The 20,557-nt window shown below is 45.1% G+C and overlaps 1 protein-coding gene across 2 annotated transcripts in view; it reads left to right on the top strand.

The window, feature by feature from the left end:
• Window positions 1-872: 872 nt before the first annotated feature.
• Window positions 873-20,557, top strand: part of SLC35D1 (solute carrier family 35 member D1) — a 30,580-nt gene continuing 10,895 nt past the window's right edge. The window contains exons 1-9 of one of the 2 annotated variants that reach the window (XM_055140834.1): window positions 873-1,279; window positions 2,226-2,259; window positions 2,359-2,445; window positions 3,129-3,196; window positions 4,701-4,772; window positions 5,879-5,947; window positions 8,274-8,376; window positions 12,026-12,118; window positions 20,454-20,521. In XM_055140834.1, the coding sequence (XP_054996809.1) occupies window positions 1,077-1,279; window positions 2,226-2,259; window positions 2,359-2,445; window positions 3,129-3,196; window positions 4,701-4,772; window positions 5,879-5,947; window positions 8,274-8,376; window positions 12,026-12,118; window positions 20,454-20,521 (797 nt within the window). In that variant the 5' untranslated portion in view covers window positions 873-1,076. The remainder of the gene's footprint in view (window positions 1,280-2,225; window positions 2,260-2,358; window positions 2,446-3,128; window positions 3,197-4,700; window positions 4,773-5,878; window positions 5,948-8,273; window positions 8,377-12,025; window positions 12,119-20,453; window positions 20,522-20,557) is intronic. The other variant, XM_055140835.1, reaches the window with a different exon arrangement.

The raw sequence follows: 20,557 nt of genomic DNA on the forward strand, positions 1-20,557 counted from the left end.
TAGTAACTGTCAAACACTGAAGAACGTTCAGTGCTAGCTAAACATGCATTAAATGAGATGACCCAGGCTCAGGAAAGTCAATTAATTGGCTCAAGGGCACACAACGAGTAAGGGGGCAAGTCTAAGGGAGACTAGAACTGGAACTCACATCTTTTGCACCCCCCCCCCCCCAACATTTGCTCTGCCACCAGTCCCCAAACTGCTGGATTATTTGGCTCCTCTTTTGGAAGTCAACACTCTTCTTATAAACCTACTCCCTGGCTCTGCCATGCAAATCGGGGTTTGGTGTTTTCAAGTTCCAGAAAGAAGCTGGAGGCATAGCAGAAAGAAGAATTTTCGCGGCGGCGTGTTTACTCTAGAGCTAAATCTGACGTCGCAGAAGGACTTTGATCCTCTGCCAGAGAGCCCTAAAGAGCACTCAACACGAGTCTAGTAGCGGGACACCCACTCTGCGCAAACGCTCGCCCTGCCACTGGGGGGGGGGGAGGGAGGGAGAGCGAGTGTGTGAGGGCTCGGCGTTTGGCTTGCGCCCGTCGTCCGGAGAATACGGCCGTGCCGCCCCCCACCTCATCTCCCCGGCCGCGGGGCTACCCCGGGCTCCCAGGTAGCCGCCGCGGAGGGACCCGGCGGCGGGCGGCGCGCAGGCGCGCGAGCGGGGCCGCATCACTCAGCGCCGGTGCTTCGCCGCGGTGCTTCGCCGCGGGTCTCCGCCGCGCCCCCCTGTCCTCCTCCCCGGCCGCGCGGCCCGCGCCCCGCCACGCGTCGCCCCCCGGCGCCCGGGGCGCCCCGCCGCCGCCCCTCCTCCCCCTGACGCGCGTCCCCGCCCCGGCCCGCCCCGGCCCGGCCCGGCGCGGCCCCTCGCTCCCCTCTGACCCCGCGTTGCACAATGCCCGGGCAAAGTCTCGGAGGGCGTGAGCCGCGGCGCCCCTGCCCCTGGGCGGGGACGCGGGGCGGCCGCGCGGGCACCCCGGCGCGGGCGCTGTCGTCGGGCGCGGGAGCCGCGAGTCCCCCGGGAGCCGCCGCCGCCGCCGCCGCAGCCCCCGCGCCGCTCGCAGGCCGCCGCCGCCGCCGCAGCCATGGCGGAAGTTCATAGACGTCAGCATGCCGGGGTTAAAGGAGAAGCCCCCGCGACAGCCGCCGCGCACAGCCATGAGCAGGCGCTGGCGATGGCGCCGGCCGAAACGCTGACCGTCTTCCTCAAGCTGCTGGCCGCCGGCTTCTACGGCGTGAGCTCCTTCCTCATCGTGGTGGTCAACAAGAGCGTCCTCACCAACTACAGGTAGCGCCGGCGCCGCCGCAGGCCGCGCGCGCCCCGGGGAGCGGCCGGGGGCGCCCCGCGCGCGGGCGGCGAAGTTGCGGCCAACAAAGTTGCGCGCGGGGGGCGGCGGCGGCGGCGGCGGCGGGGCCTGAGGCGGGCACCGCGCGGCCCGGGCGCGCCGCGACCCGCCCCCCCACCCCACCCCGTCTCCTCCGTGGCTGCAGGATTGGGGACCCCCCCAAGCCCCCCAAAACCCCGTGCCTGCGAGGGTGCCACCTCCCCACCCCCTTCTCGGCGGCCCGGGCATCCCTGGCCGCGGGGGGCCCGGCGATCGCTGACAGCGCCCCCACCCCTCGACCCCGCCCGCCCCGCGGAGAGGGGGGGGGTGCAGACGCGGTGGGGTGGGGAGGGGGCCCAGAGCTCTCGGGCTGCCCCGCTCGGGAACACCCGCGCCCGGCAACGGGTGGGAAACGGGCGAGTCGGACAAGACGGGACAAGTGGCCGCCCGCGGCTACACAATCCGCGCGGCCGCCGCCAGCAGCGGCAGCAACGGCAGCAGCAACAGCAGCAGCGGCGAAGATTATTTTTTTTTAATTCCTTTGGCGGGGACGCGGGCGGGAGACGGTGGGTTTTGGGGACCACACTGCGTTTTCAGGGGCCCGGAGCGATCGGACAGCGGGAAGGGCACTTGCCTTGCACGCGGCCGACCCGCGTCCGATCCCGGGCATCCCCCTGCCCACCGGGAGTGATTCGTGAGTCGGGGAGCCAGGAATGAGGCCGGAGCACTGGCGGGTGTGGCCCCCCACCCCAAAGCAATAAGTAAATACATAAGTAAGAAAAGAAAGAAGAAAAGCAATTTTTTATTTTTCGGGTTGCGTGTCTGTGTTTTGGATGCACAGAGCTGCCTTTGGCTTTTGCTGATTCTCTTTCTCGCTCACACTTTTTTTTCTCTTTCCCCCCTTGGTAGGTTTCCTTCCTCACTATGTGTTGGACTTGGCCAGGTTAGTTGGAATCTTCGGCCCGGCGCGGTTGATGCCGTTAGAACTTGTGTGTGTGTGTCTTTATAAGGAGAACAGTGAACCTGTGTTTTCTGCCTGCAGATGGTGGCCACTGTGGCAGTTCTCTGGGTGGGAAAGGCGCTCAGAGTGGTCACGTTTCCTGACCTTGACAGAAATGTACCTCGAAAGGTAAAAACAAACAAACAAACAAAAATAACAAAATGCACCATTTTCTAAAAAGGCATCACAGTTTTGGTTTTTTTAAATATAGTGCCTGCTTATTTAAATGTTGCAGCCTGGATATCACCCCAGTCAGAGGGGGAATGATAAATGTAGTAATTTGGAAAAGAAAAATGTATCCTTCCTTTAAAAAAAAAAACCCAAAAAACCCTTATTTTAGAAGTCTGGGGTTCTGGTTTAGTTAATGGACACTTGTTGGGAGTACAGGGTTTACACTTTCACCATTTATCTAATCTGGCCAGTGTATTCTGTATTCATTATTCTCATTATTCGTTGCATTTATTTTCTGTTTGCCTCAGCTTGACTCCACCGGAGGATGAATTGCCTTTTCTTTTGCAACTGACCTTAGAGCCTTGGGCTGAAGCATTATCATGTGCAAAGCAAATAGTTTTTTTCTAATATCATTTGATCAGATGCCTGTTTCTCCTCGCCCCCCACCCTCTCTCTGTGACAGTATTTATCCAGGAGAAGACTGTCACTTAATGCTTCTTGGGGCCAACTTTGTGTATAAAACTAATCTTGTGTTTTAAGTGGAAAGAATTTGCTCATATAAACAGTTGTTTCTGTTTGAAAGGACGTTGTTGCAGCTATCTTTATTATTGAGCTTTGTTATCCCTTTTTAAATTTTCTAGACGTTTCCACTACCTCTACTATATTTTGGGAACCAAATCACAGGACTGTTCAGCACAAAGAAACTGAAGTATGGATAACTTTATTTTTCTAGTGCGGTTTATATAATGTGTTCTTAAAATTGTATGTGAATGTCAAATGCTTAATACATTGATTTTTTTTTTAAATCTGTTAAAAAGAGAAAGGATCAGAAAGTCTGCTAAAATTTATGTCAAAGTTTAGTTAAGCTCGTTGTTTTAAGAGGACTTTTTGCTTGTTGTCCCACTTGCTGGGAAAATACTTTGATGATGGGAGTCTGAAAATGTCACAGTGTTATGATAAGGGATTTTCGTTGTTTTTCTAGACCCCATAGTAGTGAAGGATAGATGCCAAGCTTCTCAGATTTCAGTTCCTTAGCTAGTTCATAAATGTTATATTTCAGGAGAATTCTCTACATAGAATCAGAGGATGGTTGTGAGAACTTTAGTTATTTTCTTTCAGCATGAGGTAGTTAATTCTATCCAGTGCCTCCTGATGCAAATATGAATACTTTTTCATCCTGGGCAGTATAGCTGTGGAGGCAGCAGACACACTTAGGAAGAATAGAGCTCTCTTCTCCGTGACGACACAGCCTGACCATCCTCCGAGCTCTCAGTTCTAAGCTTGTGGTCAAGCGTGTAGGGTGTATGTGTTGAAACCACACACACAGGGAAACCATTGAGTAGGAACCCATGCTTCATCTCTTCCAGGCGAGCTAACCCTCTTGATCCAGGGGAGATCACTGGAGAGAGACAGTGTTATTTCTTCTTTCATCAGACCCAGGATCTGACAGTCACCTAGGGGCTGTCTCAGGGAAGGGGCCCGGGAGTTCAGATTTATCCTGGTGTATGGTGGTGGTGGTACCTATCCCATCTCAGCTCTCCTTTGGAAAGAAATACAGGCCTGCTGCAAATGCCCCTTAGAATTTCTTCTTTTTTTATTCATTGTCACCCATCCATTCATGCACGCCCCATCTTTGGTTGCCATTTAAGGTGAAGGCACTGTGGAGTAGGGTGAAATATGTTTAGAAACAGCTATATTGTAAGAAGTTGTGTGTTTGATTAGAGCAGGCAAAATGCCTTGAGAATTTAGAGAAAGGCAAAATTGCCTCCACAAAAGGAAAGCTACGGAATGTTTCACATATGGCTCAGAATGTTTAATGTGTGGTTACTGGCTAAAGGATGGAAAGAAAAGTCGATGGAGGGAAGAAAGGAGAAAGGTATTTTTCTCTGTAAGACTTAACACAGTCACCGTCCAGGCTGTTTACCTAGTAATTGGATAAAATGAAAAGATGCATGTTTTAGTTTCTGATAATAGATGTGTGATCTCTACATTTTATACTTAGTGGTTTTTAATATTAAGTAGTTTTGTAAAAGCAAATCCTTTGAGACTTTCATTTTTAGAGAAATACGGATTTAATTTAATAACAAATTAACCAGCATGGAAATTCCATAACAGGAAAGGATTTGCATTATTTTGTTATTAATACAAAGAATCTTATTTTAAATAATTTTTATCTTTTACCTAATTATTGCTTTTTTTCTTCTTTTTTATAGCTTGCCAATGTTTACAGTTCTGAGAAGGTTCTCTATCCTGTTTACAATGTTTGCTGAAGGAGTTTTACTCAAGTGAGCTAAATTTCCAATATATTTTAGATTTTAACAAAACCCAGTCACCCTGGAAGGTGGTCAGTATATGTGAGATATTAAAATTATTTGTCTTGTTTCTATTTTATCTTTCAAAAGAGTTAACTAACATTAGCTAGGAATTGGTAGTTCATGGGGGGAATAGTTAGCAGATTGTTCATTGGAATTGGAAAGCTAGTAAATGGTCCTGAAAGTATTGTTTTTCAAAATTGAATTTTCTGGAGGGGTTAGTTTGGGTTGGGGGGATTGTTCAGGGGCTACCCCTGCTCTAGACTTAGGATTGACTCTGGGGTACACTGATAAACAAATACGGTACCAGGGATTCAAACTGGGGTTGGCTGTTGTTTTAAGGCAAGAAGCACCTTAATTGCTGTGTTTTCTCTCTGGCCCAGTGGCTTAGGTTTAAATAGTACCCATGTTTTGATTACTTTTATCATAAATATGTTTGATTTTTTTTTTCCTTTTTCTTTTTTTGCTCACACCCAGTTATTCTTAGGGCTTATTTCTTTCTGGATCACTCTTGGTGTGCTCAGGAGACCATATTTGATGCCAGGTATTGAACCGTGGTTAGCAGCGTGCGAGGCAAGCACCCTGCCCACTGTTCTGTCTCTCAGCCTCGTGTTGGATATTTTTGTAGATAAATTTCGAATCGTAAAAATTAATTAAAGCTAATGATAATTATAAGAAAGTTAAGTATGATTATATAAAATAGAAAATTTTGCTTCATCACGAAGACTCTTAAACCTCTAACTCCTTGGGAACATTGAATATATAATTATAGCTTTAAATATTTTAAAAATTCTTTTTTTGTTTTTGGACCACACCTGGCAGTGCTCAGAGCTTACTCCTGGCTCTGTACTCAGGGCTTACACCTGGCAAGGCTCAGAGGACCATCTGGGATGCAGGGGATTGAACCTGGGTCACCCATGTTCAGGACAAGAACCTTATCCACTGTACTATCACTCCTGCCTGTATTTGTAGCTTTTTAAAAGAAAATATGTAATTGGGGGTGAGGGAGGAGCTGTCTTATAATGTAAGCTTTAGTGAGTAATTAAAGACAAACATAATTTTAAAAACTTTTTTTGCAGAAAGACTTTTTCTTGGGGTATTAAGATGACTGTATTTTCAATGATTATTGGAGCCTTTGTAGCTGCCAGGTAAGATGTGGGCTGTTGTAAAGTTTATGAAGTTAAATTGGAAATTATCTATAATTATTGATAACAAATGATCAGTTATATAGTTATTGGCTAAATAAGTCATATCATTGGAAAGCATATATTAAACTTTTAAAAAGTTAAATCATTTTGGCTCTGTTTAGATCAAACCCGACAATAGTAGACTCAAAATTCTTAACAGGTAAATTTATATAATTGTGATATATGTGTTGTCTTCTATTTACTGAACACATGCCATGTGCCACACAGTATATTTGACATTTTATACATATCATTTGTCTTTTTTCCAATAACCGAGAGATATAGGTATAGTTTCCTACATCACAGTTGAGGAAACTAAAGTCTGAACTTAATCGTCTGCTCAAGGTCACATAACTAATACATGGTGGAGTTGGAATTTGAATCCATGCCTGGCTCTGAAGCCTGGTGCTCTCATTGATGGATGGTGTTCTTTAAGTCTGGGTGCTGCGAAAAACAGTGATGTCTCAGAGGAGTCAGTTGATGCAGAAGAGCACAGAGGAGGCTTTACACCTCATTGTGGTGTATCCAAGGGCTTGTAGTCTCTCCAATTATTAAAGCTGTACTTGATTACGTTTCAGTCTTAAAAATACATACTGACAATGTATACCTTAAAAAAAAAAGAGAGAAGAAAATTTCAGTGATGGCTAAAAACCTCTATAACGTTTCACCAGTCCAAGGCATGCATATATAGATTTGCTAGTGCCACAAATGCTGATTGACATGCTTTCCATGTGGGAGTGCTAGTGTACTTCTTGTATTGGCTCATTTACCTTTACCTCTGGGAACGGTGTGTGTGGTGATAAGCTGGGGTTGGGGTGATGGGATATTTGTAAGTCCAGTTCTGTTCTACCGTACATCTTCCAATAAAGTTTCTTGCTGAAGGAATAGTAGAGGATGGAATAATTATTTACTCAAATTTGTTGTATTGGTGAGATGGCATTGCATCCCTGGGAAACATTCTTTACCATCCTCCTGCCTTTCTTTCTGAGATGGCCTTTTTGTCTTTAAGGCATTTCAATTAAGGCTGCTGGAATCCAAAATAGAGCTACCCAACAGGACTTAATGAGGGCTTACTCAGAGTTTCTCAGGAGGATTGCTGTTTGCACTGGCCTTATCTAGTTCAGCCTTTCTCATGGGAAACAGATAGGGAAGAATGGAGTCTTACGGCTGCGCAGTAAACTCGTTCTGTCAAGAGTTGCGATGGTCCAGAGCGCCTTTGACATTCATCCCTTATAGCAGTTCAGCTACAGATACATTTCAGTGTCCTAAACCTAAGATACTAACATCTGCCTCCAGCTACAGATACATTTCAGTATCCTAGACCTAAGATACTAACATCTGGGGGCCGGAGCAATAGCACAGCGGGTAGGGCGTATGCCTTGCACGCGGCCGACCCGGGTTCGATCCCCGGCTTTTCATATGGTCCCCCAAGCACCGGCAGGAGTAATTCCTGAATGCAAAGCCAGGAGTAACCCCTGAGCATCGCTGGGTGTGACCCAAAAAGCAAAAAAAAAAAAAATGATACTAACATCTGCCTCCAGCTACAGATACATTTCAGTGTCCTAAACCTAAGGTACTAACGTCTGCCTCCAACATTTTTTGTTTGTTTTGTTTTGGGGCCATACCCCGCTGTGCTCAGGGCTTACTCCTGGCTCTCTGCTCAGGGATCACTCCTGGCAGGCTCTGGGGAGCGAGGGATCGAGTCAGCCGCGTGGAAGGCAAGTCCCCTACTCACTATACGATCACTCCAGCCCAATTTACTAAATTCTTAGGTTATGCTTGGTGCTCTGCTAAATATTAGAAGACCAGTTTTTCTTTTCCTGCTGACTACATTTCCTAGACTCACTGAGCATTTTTTTAACATTTGAATTCCTACCAAATGTTGTAGCTTGATATCAGTTTGAATTAACCACCATCCTTATGCCAGAAATTTCACCCAGCCACCAGCCACCTTTGCAGCCTGGTCTGACTTTAGTGTGAACCGGTGGGGATAAAATTTAACTTCTTTTTTTTTTTAATCTAAGACTGAGCTGCTACCTTCTGCCTACTTCACATGTATGTACTGGTTGCTGCTTTTTTGACTTTGAATCTAGGCTCACTACTGTTTGTGTTAAAGTATTAGTGCTTCTCATTTCTGACCATGAAGTTGCAAACCAGAAGCAGAAATCAAGACATTGTTGTGACTTATGTGTTCTTGCAACTGTTATAATTCAGACATACTTAAAATGAAATGAAATCCTCTTTAAAGAATGTGCACTGTCACTAAAGTGTTGCTTGTATTTTGCAGCTCTGATTTGGCATTTGATCTGGAAGGATATGTTTTTATTCTGATAAATGATGTCTTGACAGCAGCAAATGGTGCATATGTAAAACAAAAGTTAGATTCAAAAGTAAGTAGCAACCTAAAACTTCCTTAACAATGTTTGCTAATGCTGTTAATGTCAGTTCATCAGGTTCGGCAGGAAGTAAAGAAATACTTAGGAGCATGGGAAAGACATAGATGATATCTGAGGATAAAATGCTCTCACAAGAAGATTTATTTTGAGAGGGAAATTGGGAGCATTGGTGTGGTGGGAAACGTGCACTGGTGGAGGGATGGGTGTTGGAACATTGTATGATTGAAACTCGACATGAACAGCTTTATGACTGTGTGTCTCAGGGTGATTCAATTTAAAAAAAATAAAAGAAGCAGCTTTATTTTTCAGTTAGGATAGGGGAACATTGACTTTGAGAAGGACCAGATAAGTGAGATAAGTGAGAGGTACTGTAGAAAGGGGTCAGAAAAGTACATGAGCAGGGCTACTTAAACTTTTTCTACTCCATTACCTCCTTTTGCCCAATAAATTTTTACGTGACCCTGGGTATATAAAATCAGACATTTACTAATAATTAAAAATACATTAAATAAATGTTGTGGCCCCTTTCCTGTCACTCTTCTTTCCCCCCTCCCCCCACCACACACACAGTTTTAAAAATTAAGTTTGTGGGGCTGGAGCGATGGCACAGCGGGTGGGGCATTTGCCTTGCATGTGGTTGATCCAGGTTCAATTCCCAGCATCCCATATGGTCCTTTGGGCACCACCAGGAGTAATTCCTGAGTGCAGAGCCAGGAGTAACCCCAGTGCATCGCCGGGTATGACCCAAAAAGCAAAAAAAAAAAATAAGTTTGTGCTGTACAGATAGTATAGTGGGTAGAGCTCTTGCCTTTCAAGTGGTCAATGCCTGGTATCTTGAGCACTGCTGTGAGTCCTGAGTGCAAAGTCTGGAGTAAATTGTGAGCATTTCTGGGTGTGCCCCCCCAAACTGAAAACAAAGAAATATAAATACTAGGTTCTAGAGAACTTGCATCATGGCAGCACTGCGTAAGGACACAATCCAGTACTGTATGTTTACAGTCATACCCTAAATTAAGTTTTAGTGTACTCTGTTTTCAATGGCAGGGGAAAGATGTTCAACACAGTTTAAATGTGGAAAGAAAAACAACAGTTTGGCATTTAAGATTCTGGCATTTGTTAGTTGTCTGGATGGTGTGACAGTATGAGATTTTGGCATTTGTCAGTTGTCTGGACAGCTTATGCGTGTGTGTGACGAGAGAAAGAGATTTTGTCATTTGTCACGGATGTTTATGTGTCGTCTATCTCCCCTCCTTCCTGGATAACACTGTTTATCACTGACTGACTACATAACCCGTTAAAGGTGTTTTGTCCTAGTGCCGTTTTTTCTTGCTTCTGTAGAGAGGTACACCTTTTCATTAATACATAGGGTTTCTCTGAGTGTGGTTTGGTTCATGGTTATACTGAGGTGCTTCTAGTAGGATGAAAAATTTTTTTTTTTTTTTTGCTTTTTGGGTCACACCCGGCAATGCACAGGGGTTACTGCTGGCTCTGCACTCAGGAATTACTCCTGGCATTGCTCAGGGGACCATGTGGGACGCTGGGAATCGAACCCAGGTCGGCTGCGTGCAAGGCATATGCCCTATCCGCTGTGCTATCACTCCAGCCCCAATTATCAACTAAAATTTTAATCTTAGTTAGTCCTTTGAGCATGTCTTGTGGTATAAACACTTAAGGTTCTCTTTTAGATATGAATGCTGTTTATTTTAAAGTTTTTTTTTGGGGGGGAGGGTGGTGGCGGGTGGTGGTGATGGTGGGACTTAAAGCATTTTTAACCTTAAGTTACATAAATGCATGTTTATGATTGAAGTTGTAGAAATGGAGATAAATCAAAAGAGGTGAGGCTTAAACTTCCCTTAACACCACTAGTATGTATGTGAGCACTACTTTGTATATATCTTTTTAAATATGTACTTGTGTGCTTGTATATGTTTAACTCTGTAAACTTGTAAGCAGGAGGTGTGTTATATAAAGTTTTCTAATCTGTGTTTCATTAAATACTATTTTCATGAGGGCTGGACCAATAGTACAGTGAATAGGGCCTTGCACATGGCTGACCGAGGTCTAAATTCTCAGCACCATGTATGGTCCCCTGAGCCCCTCCAGGAGTAAGCCTTGAGCACTTTGGGTATCATTCCCTCGCGCCTCCCCCCTCCCCCATCCAAACCTGTTCACAAAGATCCTTATTAGGATTATTTAGCATTTGGGGGCGGCGTGGGGGGGTGGGGGTGGGTGGTTCTCCCAAGTGCTCAGAAAGCCTTGAGGCCACTCATGGCAGTACACGACCTGGCTACTTGGGTTGGGCAGTTCAGTCCTGGCGACCCAGTGCTTCTCCAGCCTCACGGTGCTTGGGCTGCCAGGCGTGTGGGGAGGGGGCATATGGTACTGGGCATCAAAGTCAGGGCTTTGTGCAGTGTGGCTGTGCACTCCAGCCCTTTGAACTGCCTCCCCACCTCAGAACTTTCAAACCTTCAAACCTCAGTGACCGCATAATACTATAGTATATATAGTGTATGTATGTATATACACAAATGTATACATACACATACATACACTATATATAGTATACATAGTGTATATAGTACATGTATATATAGTATATATAGTGTGACTGCATCATAATATAGCCAGTCATAGTCTAGTCACTCAATTTTCTGTTGTTCAGTATTTTCAGTCTTTCAGAGCTACTTTTAAGAAGGTAGTTGTACTTTTCACACCCTCTGCGATCTTTCACTCACAGAAGCCAGGCAGATACCACACTGTCCTCAGCCCCGCTTGGCCCCACTCCCACGCACTGACCTTCTTTTGTTGAGTGTCCGGGAAATGTGTGAATCAGAGTAGCTGAAGGAACATCTGTTCAGACCATTTGGGGAGTAGTGGAAATCTTAATTTTACTTTATCTTCTTTCTCTATTTTTGTTTTTGGACCACACCTAACAGGCCTACGGCCTACTCCTGGCTCAGGATGTGTTTCCAGTGCTGCTGGGAAATGAACCGTGGCTTGAGCGTACCAGGCGTGTGCTCCAGCCCTTGGAGCCATCTCTCCAGCCACACATACACAGAAATATTTAACTGGAAATTTGTGTCTGAGTAGGTCTAGATATGTGTCTGGATCTAACCGTTTATTTGGCAAATGGTGTTCTTTTGTGGTTCTGAGAAACTCAAGACGATTTGCTTCTTTCATTTTTGGAAAGGGAAAAGAAGTATTTCTGTACATAGAAGTATTTCTGTACATATGCTCAAACTAAGGTTTTCCGAACTTAGTGCTCCTGTAATCTATTTCAGATAAATTTTATTTTGGTTTTGGGACCACACCTAGTGGTGTTTAGGGTTTGCTCCTGGCACTGCCCTCAAGGGTCTCTTCTGGTGGGTCTCGGGGTGACCAGACAGGTACCGTAGATTGAACCTTGGTTGGCCATCCTGTCGCTCCAGCTCTATTTATTTTAGACAAACGGCAAATCTTAGCACTTTCTTTCTTGTTTTTTTGGTATATCTTTCTAGGATATTTCTTAACATTTGCCAAACTTCTAATGACTAGTTTGCTCCATGGATGTGGGGGAGTTCTATTTAAAGGGAGGTGGTTCTCTGTACCAGTTTGTCTCTGTCTGCTAGAAGCAAATAAAGCATCTAATTATTTTCTCTTCTAGGAGCTGGGAAAATACGGTCTGCTCTATTATAATGCACTGTTCATGATCCTGCCCACCCTGGCCATTGCGTATTTTACAGGAGATGCGCAAAAGGTAGGCTTTCCCATGGTGGTTTAGTGGCTCGTATTTTTGAATTGTATTGTTATTTATACAAAAGATAGACTTGAGGTTTTTTAAAAAAAGAAACGTGCTTGTTAAGTGAGCAAAAACGGAGACTTTGCTTTTTAGCTTGCCAATGTCATACTAACCTTTTTCTTGGCCAAAGAACTAGTTAGGATTAAAATGGCTTAAAATAGACTTACTGTCACATAAAAATAGTGCATGCTAACTAATGTCCTTCTCTTACACGATAGAGGAAAGAAATTTTGATGTTTCTTCTAAATGACAAAATATGAGTAGGAGCATGGTCTTCCCTGAGAAACAAAATTCTGAAGTAGTCTTCGAAATGGAACAAAAGACTTCCCATTTCCATTTCTGAAATGAGGTCAGAGTTCATCAAAATATTTATACACGGTCAAGAGTATCTGTGCTGGTTTTTAAATTCAAGAGTTCTTGACAATAAAAACAAGTTTTACAAGCAGTCTTGACCTACAGTCAGAAACATTTTGCAACTGCCTTCAAAACCCTTATTTCATTTATGCAATTTGCTGCCACACTGCTGGCACTGGAAGATGCCATGTTGAGTGCAGTAACCCGGAAGAAAGACACACACACAGTGATCTCATTTATCTGTGGTGTACAGAGTACTGGATGAGGAAACGTATTGCAGGAAGGAGGGATGCTTGGAACACCCGTGAGCCCAGTATTTAGAGAGGAGGAAGACAGGGAAGGAAAGCAATCAAGGGGGGAAGAAGAGAACGGGAAGTAATGGGCGAACAGGCATCAGGGTTTTGGCTCTGCTGGTGATGTGGGTGAGTGGAATAACCATATATCCCAGACACAGACTCGGCAACTGAAAACATGAGATCTAAGCCGCAACCACTGGAACTTTGTCATGTGCCTGTCAAGCTGACAGGCAGGGATGGGGAAGGGCAGCTGGGGTGGGAATGTGGCAGCACTGGTGAGGGAAGCTGACAACCAGCACCGGTGGTGGATCGGTGCTGAAATACTATTTGCCTAAATCCCAACTAGCAATGACTTTGTAAATACAGTTCTTTGATTACAAAATAAAAAAAAAAAAAACCTTTTATTTCAGCTCCCACTGATTGTGGAAAACATTGCTCTAATTGGAATAAGGATATTTATTTAAAAAGAAACTACCTTCCAGAGAATCATGCATTTCATGGTTGTAAAAAATTGTCTAGAAAAACATTATTGCATCCCTATAATATGCCAGTCTACGTATGCAATATAGACCCTGTGAAGATAGGAATTATTCCTATTTTAATTCTGTTGAAGTAGAATTTTGAGAGACTGAGTAGCTTGTTCAGGGTCGGTGTATTTAGAGTCTTGACTCAAAGACCATGATCTTTCCCCGGTGTTCTGCTTCCCTTCAGCAGATCTCGGCAGAAGTTCCCCTCTCTCTAGCTGAGAGGCAAGGATATAATGCAGAATGATCAGGTCTCTCCAGGCACAGCAGTGATGTTCCAGCTTTTCCTCCCCCCCCAAAAGAAATTAACGTATAAGATTGAGGTATATATATTGATGTGATTCATTTGTGTTTGAATATGATTGCCACTTGTAGCATTACCTAGCACCTATGTCATGCCATACAGTTGTTTCTAAAATGCCAAGCAGAGGGGCTGGAGCAATAGCACAGCAGGGAGGGCGTTTGCCTTGCACGCGGCCGACCCGGGTTCTATTCCCAGCATCTCATATGGTCCCCCGAGCACCACTAGGAGTAATTCCTGAGTGCAGAGCCAGGAGTAACCCCTGTGCATTGCTGGGTGTGACCCAAAAAATGCCAAGCAAAGAGCAAGAAAGATTTATTTTGGGCGAATTGTGTATTTAGATCAACAGAGCTAACCAGATTGCCTGAGAACAGACAAATGGATAAAGAAACTATGGCACATCTCTATACAATGGAATACTACGCAGCTGTTAGGAAAATGAAGTCATGAAATTTGCCTATAAATGGATGGACTTGGAGAGTACCATGCTAGTGAAATGAGTCAGAAAGAGAGGGACATATAGAATGACTGCATTCATTTGTGGTTTATTAAAAAAATACATAAATACATAAACTGCATATAGTTTTCCATGGTCAGGGAAAACGGGCTAGGAGGACTGGTTGTGGTTGGAATGAGTCACAAGTGTGTGTGGATAGAGGGTAGGTAAGATAGAGAAGGAGCCAGGATGACAATAATAACTGGAAATGATCATGCTGGCCAAGAACTGAATGTTTGAAGTAGGTAAAGGGATATACCATATACCAGATAACCTTTCAGTATCTGCATTGCAAACCACAGTGCCCAAAAGGAGAGAGAGGGAGCGGAGCAGAAAGGGAGGGAAGTGAAGGAGGGAGGGAGGGAGGGAGGGGAGAGAAGGAGAGTGAAGAAAAGTTCTGCCATAGAGACAGGGGGCAGTGATGGGAGGGAAACTGGGACACTGGTGCTGGGAAATGTCCACTGGTGGAGGGATGGGTGGTGGAACACTGCCTGAAACCTAATCATGAACAGCTTTGTAAGGGTCTACCTCACAGTGATTCAATTTAAAAAAAAAAAAAGAAGAAAGTTAGTCTTAAGTATTTTCACTTAAAGTACTTTGAAGTTGGGTGAAAATTGTGGAAGCTGAATTCATTGCTTTTATTTTGGGTTTCACATACATTTGTTCATCCTAACTACTTGTTCATTAGTGCTGGTTTTTATAAAACTTTATTAGGATATAGCTGGACCCACTGGCTGGCTGTCACATGTTCTTTCTCTAAACACTCTCCTCAGTGTGGTTTTCTTCTTAACTTCCTCCGCTAGGTATTAAGTGCTCTTTTTGTGTTTTCCAGAATTAGGCTCAGGTGATTGTAAACCGAGGATCAGCGAGGTGGTGGTCTTTCCTTTGAGAGCTTTATAATCAAGTTAGGGAGCAGATCTGTCAGTAAAAGTGTAGGTTCTGTGAGAGATTGGCTGTTTGGCCGTGGCTGCGGGGGAGCGGGCAGACTTGGCAGTGCTCAGGGGCTACTCTTAGCTGTGCGCTCACGAATCACTCCTGGTGGGCTCCTTGGACCATGCTGGGGATCAAACCCAGGTTGGCAGCTTGCAAGGCAAGCACCCTGCCCACTGTACTACCTCAGCCCAGGAGGTAACATTTTTGAGATGGAAATGGAAGTGATTAATTTCTGCCTCCTTGAGATGAACTGCTTCGTGTAACTAACAAAATATAATGTGAGTGATCAGTGATGTCTTAGTCGAGTGCTGAGTTGGGTCAAGTTGGAAAATTAGGGAGAGTTATTTGAAAAAAGTTTTGCTTTGTTCCTAAGTTCTTTGTATGCTTATGAGTCGGTTCACTTCACTTTCCTTTGAGCTTTAGTTGAGATCAATAGCTCTGAGCATCGTCCTCGTGCTCAGAAAGCCCAGTGCTAAGTTCTCTCGAGAATATGTGAGAACTATGGTGTAGTCTTTGAAAAATTCTAGAGATGGTTGGAGATTTAGCATCAAAGGGCACATCTGTCAGCTGGACTCTTAAGTGTTCAGATGAGGACGAGCTGGGTATGGTTTCAATGTCAGGATTCTCTCTCTCAGTCTCTGTCTCTTTTTCTTGATCAGAATTCCCTTTTTAATTTTTTTTTTCCGGGGGGTTGGGGGGACTGACTTTGGGAAATACCTGCCTCTGTACCCCGGGGTCACTCCTGGCAGAGCTCTGGAGAGGGATTTTCTTTGTAAGAGAGCTAGAGCTTGGGTTTGTGTTTTATTCTCTTCCTCCTCCCCCCCTTCCCTCCCCCTGTCACACACTTGGTTGCGGTGCCTGTGTTCTGGTTGAGGCCGAGAGTGGGGTGTTGTCGGGGATCTGGGTTGGAACTTCCCGGCCTGTAAGGCAGGGCAGGCTCTCCACCACCGAGCCGCATCACTGGGCAGAGCTTGGTTTTCTCACTCACCTACTGCAGTAAGAAGTGCTGGCCTGTTTCGGAGGTTGTTGCTGAGAGAGAGCTGAGGGAGGCAGGGGCTGGGGACGAAGCGGTTGCTTTTATCAGCTCCCGCAGAACCCATGAGTGGGAGCCGTAGAGGACCCACGTGTTCAGGAGACTCATAGTACAAGAGATTGCAGATGGTTCTTTCCCTGTCGAGCCATTTTCCTGGCCACTGGCAAGCAGGGCTGTGTGGCAGGGTTTCAGGTAAGAGTTTGCCATTAACCCAAGTTCATTTGCACTGTGGACCTTGAAACATGTGCTCAAGATATTAAAGATATTGATAAAGGTTATACATAGATCTGCACGGACAAATGTGTGTCTACATACATATATTTCTTAAAGAATGAACTTTTTGTGTGGCCATTGACAGTGTATCTTGTTTCGCTGTGTGCATATGGTGCCACGGGTTGAACTCAGGGCCTCAGACTGCTTCGTGTGTGCGGTGCCCCTGCCCCACATCCTGAGCCCCGACTCTCAGTGAAGCTGTTCCTCGAGCAAGAATTTAAGCCTATGATGTCTTATTCCTGAGAAGTGCACCTATGATAATCATTCCCCCTGGTGCTCTCTGGACACCGTCGGGTGCACTGTGGCCTGACTGCAGGGATAAAGAGCATGCGTTAGGCTGCACGTGGTGGAGGGAGATCCCAGTAAGTCTTTCTCACTCCAGAGGCCTGGGTTTGCCTCACTACAGCCGTCCCCACTGTCCTTTGCTGCCTCCCTGACTTATTTTTCCTTCCTGTTTGGGACTTCCATGAATTCACAGTTAGCTATTGAGTGAAATCTTTGCAACTTGGCATATTGTTACTTATTTATCAGTCTGTCATATCTTTATACATATGTATCTTTAATTTGGTGAATATTTGTCATGTGAATTGTCATTACATATTAAGAAATTTTTTTTCTAGTTGTTATCCTTTGATTTTTTTTTCTTTTATTGAATCACCATGTGGAAAGTTATAAAGGTTTCAGTTTAAGTCTCAGTTATACAATGCTTGAACACCCATCTCTGCACCACTGCACATATTCCACCACCAAGAATCACAGTATAGCTCCACCCCGCCTCCCCCCCACATCCCCAGCCCCCTACCCCGCCTGTGTAACTGATAAATTTCACTTTACTTTCTCTTTACTTTGATTACATTCAATATTTCAACACAAAACTCACTATTATTGTTTGAAGTTTCTCCTCCCGCTTAAAGTCGGACCTGCTGAAAAGGAAGCATTTGATAATTTGTTTTCCATTGCTGAGAATGAAGCGCATATTAAGACATTTTTTAAAAGACATGCCTCATATTTCAGGGCACTTGGGTTTCAGTGAGGTGAGATAAACCAAATAGAAGTTGTATAAGAAGAAAAGAAGAGAGTGATTGGGAAGCGCTTTTGTGGGTAAGAGGGTCAGGGAAACGTAAGTGTGAGCAGACACAGGGCTATGTATGTTAACAGACCAGTTGGGTCTGGCCCTTTGGGAGGAGTCGTTCAGGTCCAGGAAAGAACTGGCTCTAAAGATGACATGGAAGTGCCAGCCTTGTTCCCAAGGAGCATTTTCTGTTTAGAAAAATTTTAATTAGGAACTCTAGAGATAGTACAGTGGGTAGGATTCTTGCCTTGTCCTGTGTTCAGTGTAACTTGATTTTTTGGTTTTCTAGATGGGGGTCCTTTCCTGGCCCGAGGCTCGCTCTCAGGGCTCGGGGCTTGGGGTAATCGCAGTTCGCTTGGGCTCCCTGTTTCTGATCTCATGATGCTAACACACGGAAGTCCTCTGCTGCACCTTTGGCTCTCCTAACCCAGAGCGGTTTTGCAAGCATTTCTATAGGAATTGAATGAAGAGATCCCAAGATAAGTTTTCTAACGAAATAAACATGATGTTAGCTTGTTCTTAGATAATGAGTAAAATGAAAAAAAGAGAAAAATGCAGTTGACCCTGAACAACCTACCTTTGAACTGATTAAATCCAGTTACATATGGATTTTTTTCTAGACCTGGGTTCCACAGTTGAGGACTTTTGCAGATGTTGGTGGGATCTGAGAACTCGGGAGCCCAAGAGTCTGGAGGGCAGCCCCCCACTCTCGGTTGCCTGTCAGCAGGTGGCAAGAGTCAGTGTCCCTTTCCTCTGTTGTTCAAGGGCCACCTGTGCATGTCAGTTACTGACATGGGAAAGGTGTGTCGTGAGAGTGAATAAAGAGGAAAATATGACTTAATTCATTTATTGTCTAAGAAACCGTGGAACTCTATAGATGGAACTAATAAAGTAACCACCAGTTTCTTTGCGAGAAAGAGAGTGAATGGGCGTAGGAGTAGAGGGAGACTTTTCCACTGTTAATTTTTAAAATATTTTGTGATTCTATTTTAGGTGATACTCTGTAAGAAAAACAATAAAGATGAAGCTTTTCTACTAGTAATGGCTTTCCTGTGATGAATCTAAAATTTCAAAGTAACTGGGAGAGGGCTTGGACATAGTGGTGGAGCATATACCTCGCATTTGTGAGATCCTGGGTTCAGTCTCTAGTGCCAGACCCGAAAAAATAGAAGCAGCTGGGGGGATAGGACAGATTGATTTGCTCTTGTGATTCAGATTTACAGACATTTAGGGTATAAACTGAAGCAAAATTGGAGCCGAGTTCTTTATTTTTATTACTATTTTTTAATATTCTTCAAATTCTAGTGCTAACCTAACTAAGCAGAGAAATGAGAATTTTCTGTTAGGCTAGACCTTAAATAGGAGCACTCTGAAAGATCAGCTTCCTGGAGAGGCAGGAGCAGCGAAGGGACTGGCATGGCCTTGCAGCCAGAATTGAGGGCCAGGAAGAAAGCACTCTTCTGTCGTGCAGAGGGAGTTGACTGGGAATCGAAAATAGCTCCTTAATCCAGGAAAAGATGAAACAGGCATCACTTGATTGATGACTTTTCAGAGTCTCGGGATACTGTGTTTAGACTTGTTGCTGCCTTCAAACAGGGAATGTTGGCAGCACAGGCTGGTGATCGATCGTCTCAGGAGTTGCAGTCAGGCTCTCTGATGGGTGTGCTCACGGGGAGGGAAGAGCAAACCCGGGCTGTGATGCTGGGACATTGTGTAACGTCTTCGGCGTATCATGGGGTCGGTTGCATGGCTCAGAGGGAGTTTACGGGAAAAGTTGCTGTGCAGACCGTCTACCTGGAGGTTACTCTCCCTGTGCACGGCTGACTAAATAATGAAGATACAGAAGAATAAGAATATTTATTCTTTACGCTGTTTAGACTTTCCAAAATTGCTTATCTTTTTCTGGGTTACTTTGTGGACCAGACACATTCTCAGACCCTTGATTACTCTCTCGACACAGAGACACATTCCTTCTGCTTTCTGGCCTTTGTGTCCTCATCTGTTAAACCTGTGGGCTGGATCGATTATGCTTATAGTTGAATGTCTAGATCCTTCTCTGTGCCTGTATGTTTGACAAGAGAATCTTTTTAACTCCCCCCCACTCCCTTTTTTTTGATGCTATGCCTTTTTAGAACAAGAGCAAATGACTTGTTGATCTGCCGGAGTTCAAAACTTTAAAATACAGATTTTACACGGGTGGCAGAGTCTCATGAAAGATAATCTGGTTTTTAACTCCTTGTCTGGGCTGGGAGTAGTGTGGGCAGCCCAGTTGTGGCAGATGGTGGCAGGGGGAGCAGAGGGGAGGGGGAGTAGCCTTTGACCCTGGTCCTTGACTGTTTAACTTCCCCGAGGGGAGGAGAGGGGAGGAGAAGGGAGGGAAGTGGAGTGAAGAGAAGGAAAGGGAGGAGAAATCCTCCCGAGGAAACCTCTGCTGAATACGCTTTATTGGGAAAGCCGTCTGGGAGAACGGGCTGCATATACCTTGTGCCTTTAAGCAGTCAGTAGTTTCTTTGTACCAACACAGGTAAGTTCAGTCTCTGTCACAGTACATTTGTTTGCTTTTTGTGGTGCTAGGAGTTTGAGCCCAGGGCCTCACACATGCAGGGCAAGTGCTCTGTGGGGCACTTCATCCCCAGCCCTCACATTACAGTTTGAAAAAAAGTAAACTGCAGGAACTGCTTATTGGTTTATTTGAGTGAACAGAAGTAGATGTGTGTATTTTTTGGTTTGTTTTGGGGCCACACCCAACGGTGCCTAGAGCTTTCTCCTAGCTCTGCACTCAGGGATCACTCCTGGTGGGTTTGGGGGATCATAAGGGGTGCCAGAGATTTAACATGGGTCAGCCACGTGCAAGGCAATAATTGCCCTATCCACTGTACTACCGCTCCGGCCCGGATGTGTATATTTGTGTGTGTGATAGAAGCAGGTATATACATGGATTTTGTTTGATGCATGGGGCAGCTGGTTTTGAGGGTGCACTGTAAAAATGGATGTTTTCTTGTGTGTTTCAGGCCATGGATTTTGAAGGCTGGGCCGATACCCTCTTTCTTCTGCAGTTCACCCTCTCCTGTGTGATGGGGTAAGCCTTTGCTACCTTGTGAGCACATAGTTTTCC

The sequence above is a fragment of the Sorex araneus genome, chromosome 5 (assembly GCF_027595985.1).
Source record: "Sorex araneus isolate mSorAra2 chromosome 5, mSorAra2.pri, whole genome shotgun sequence".
Classification (NCBI taxonomy): Eukaryota; Metazoa; Chordata; class Mammalia; order Eulipotyphla; family Soricidae; genus Sorex; species Sorex araneus.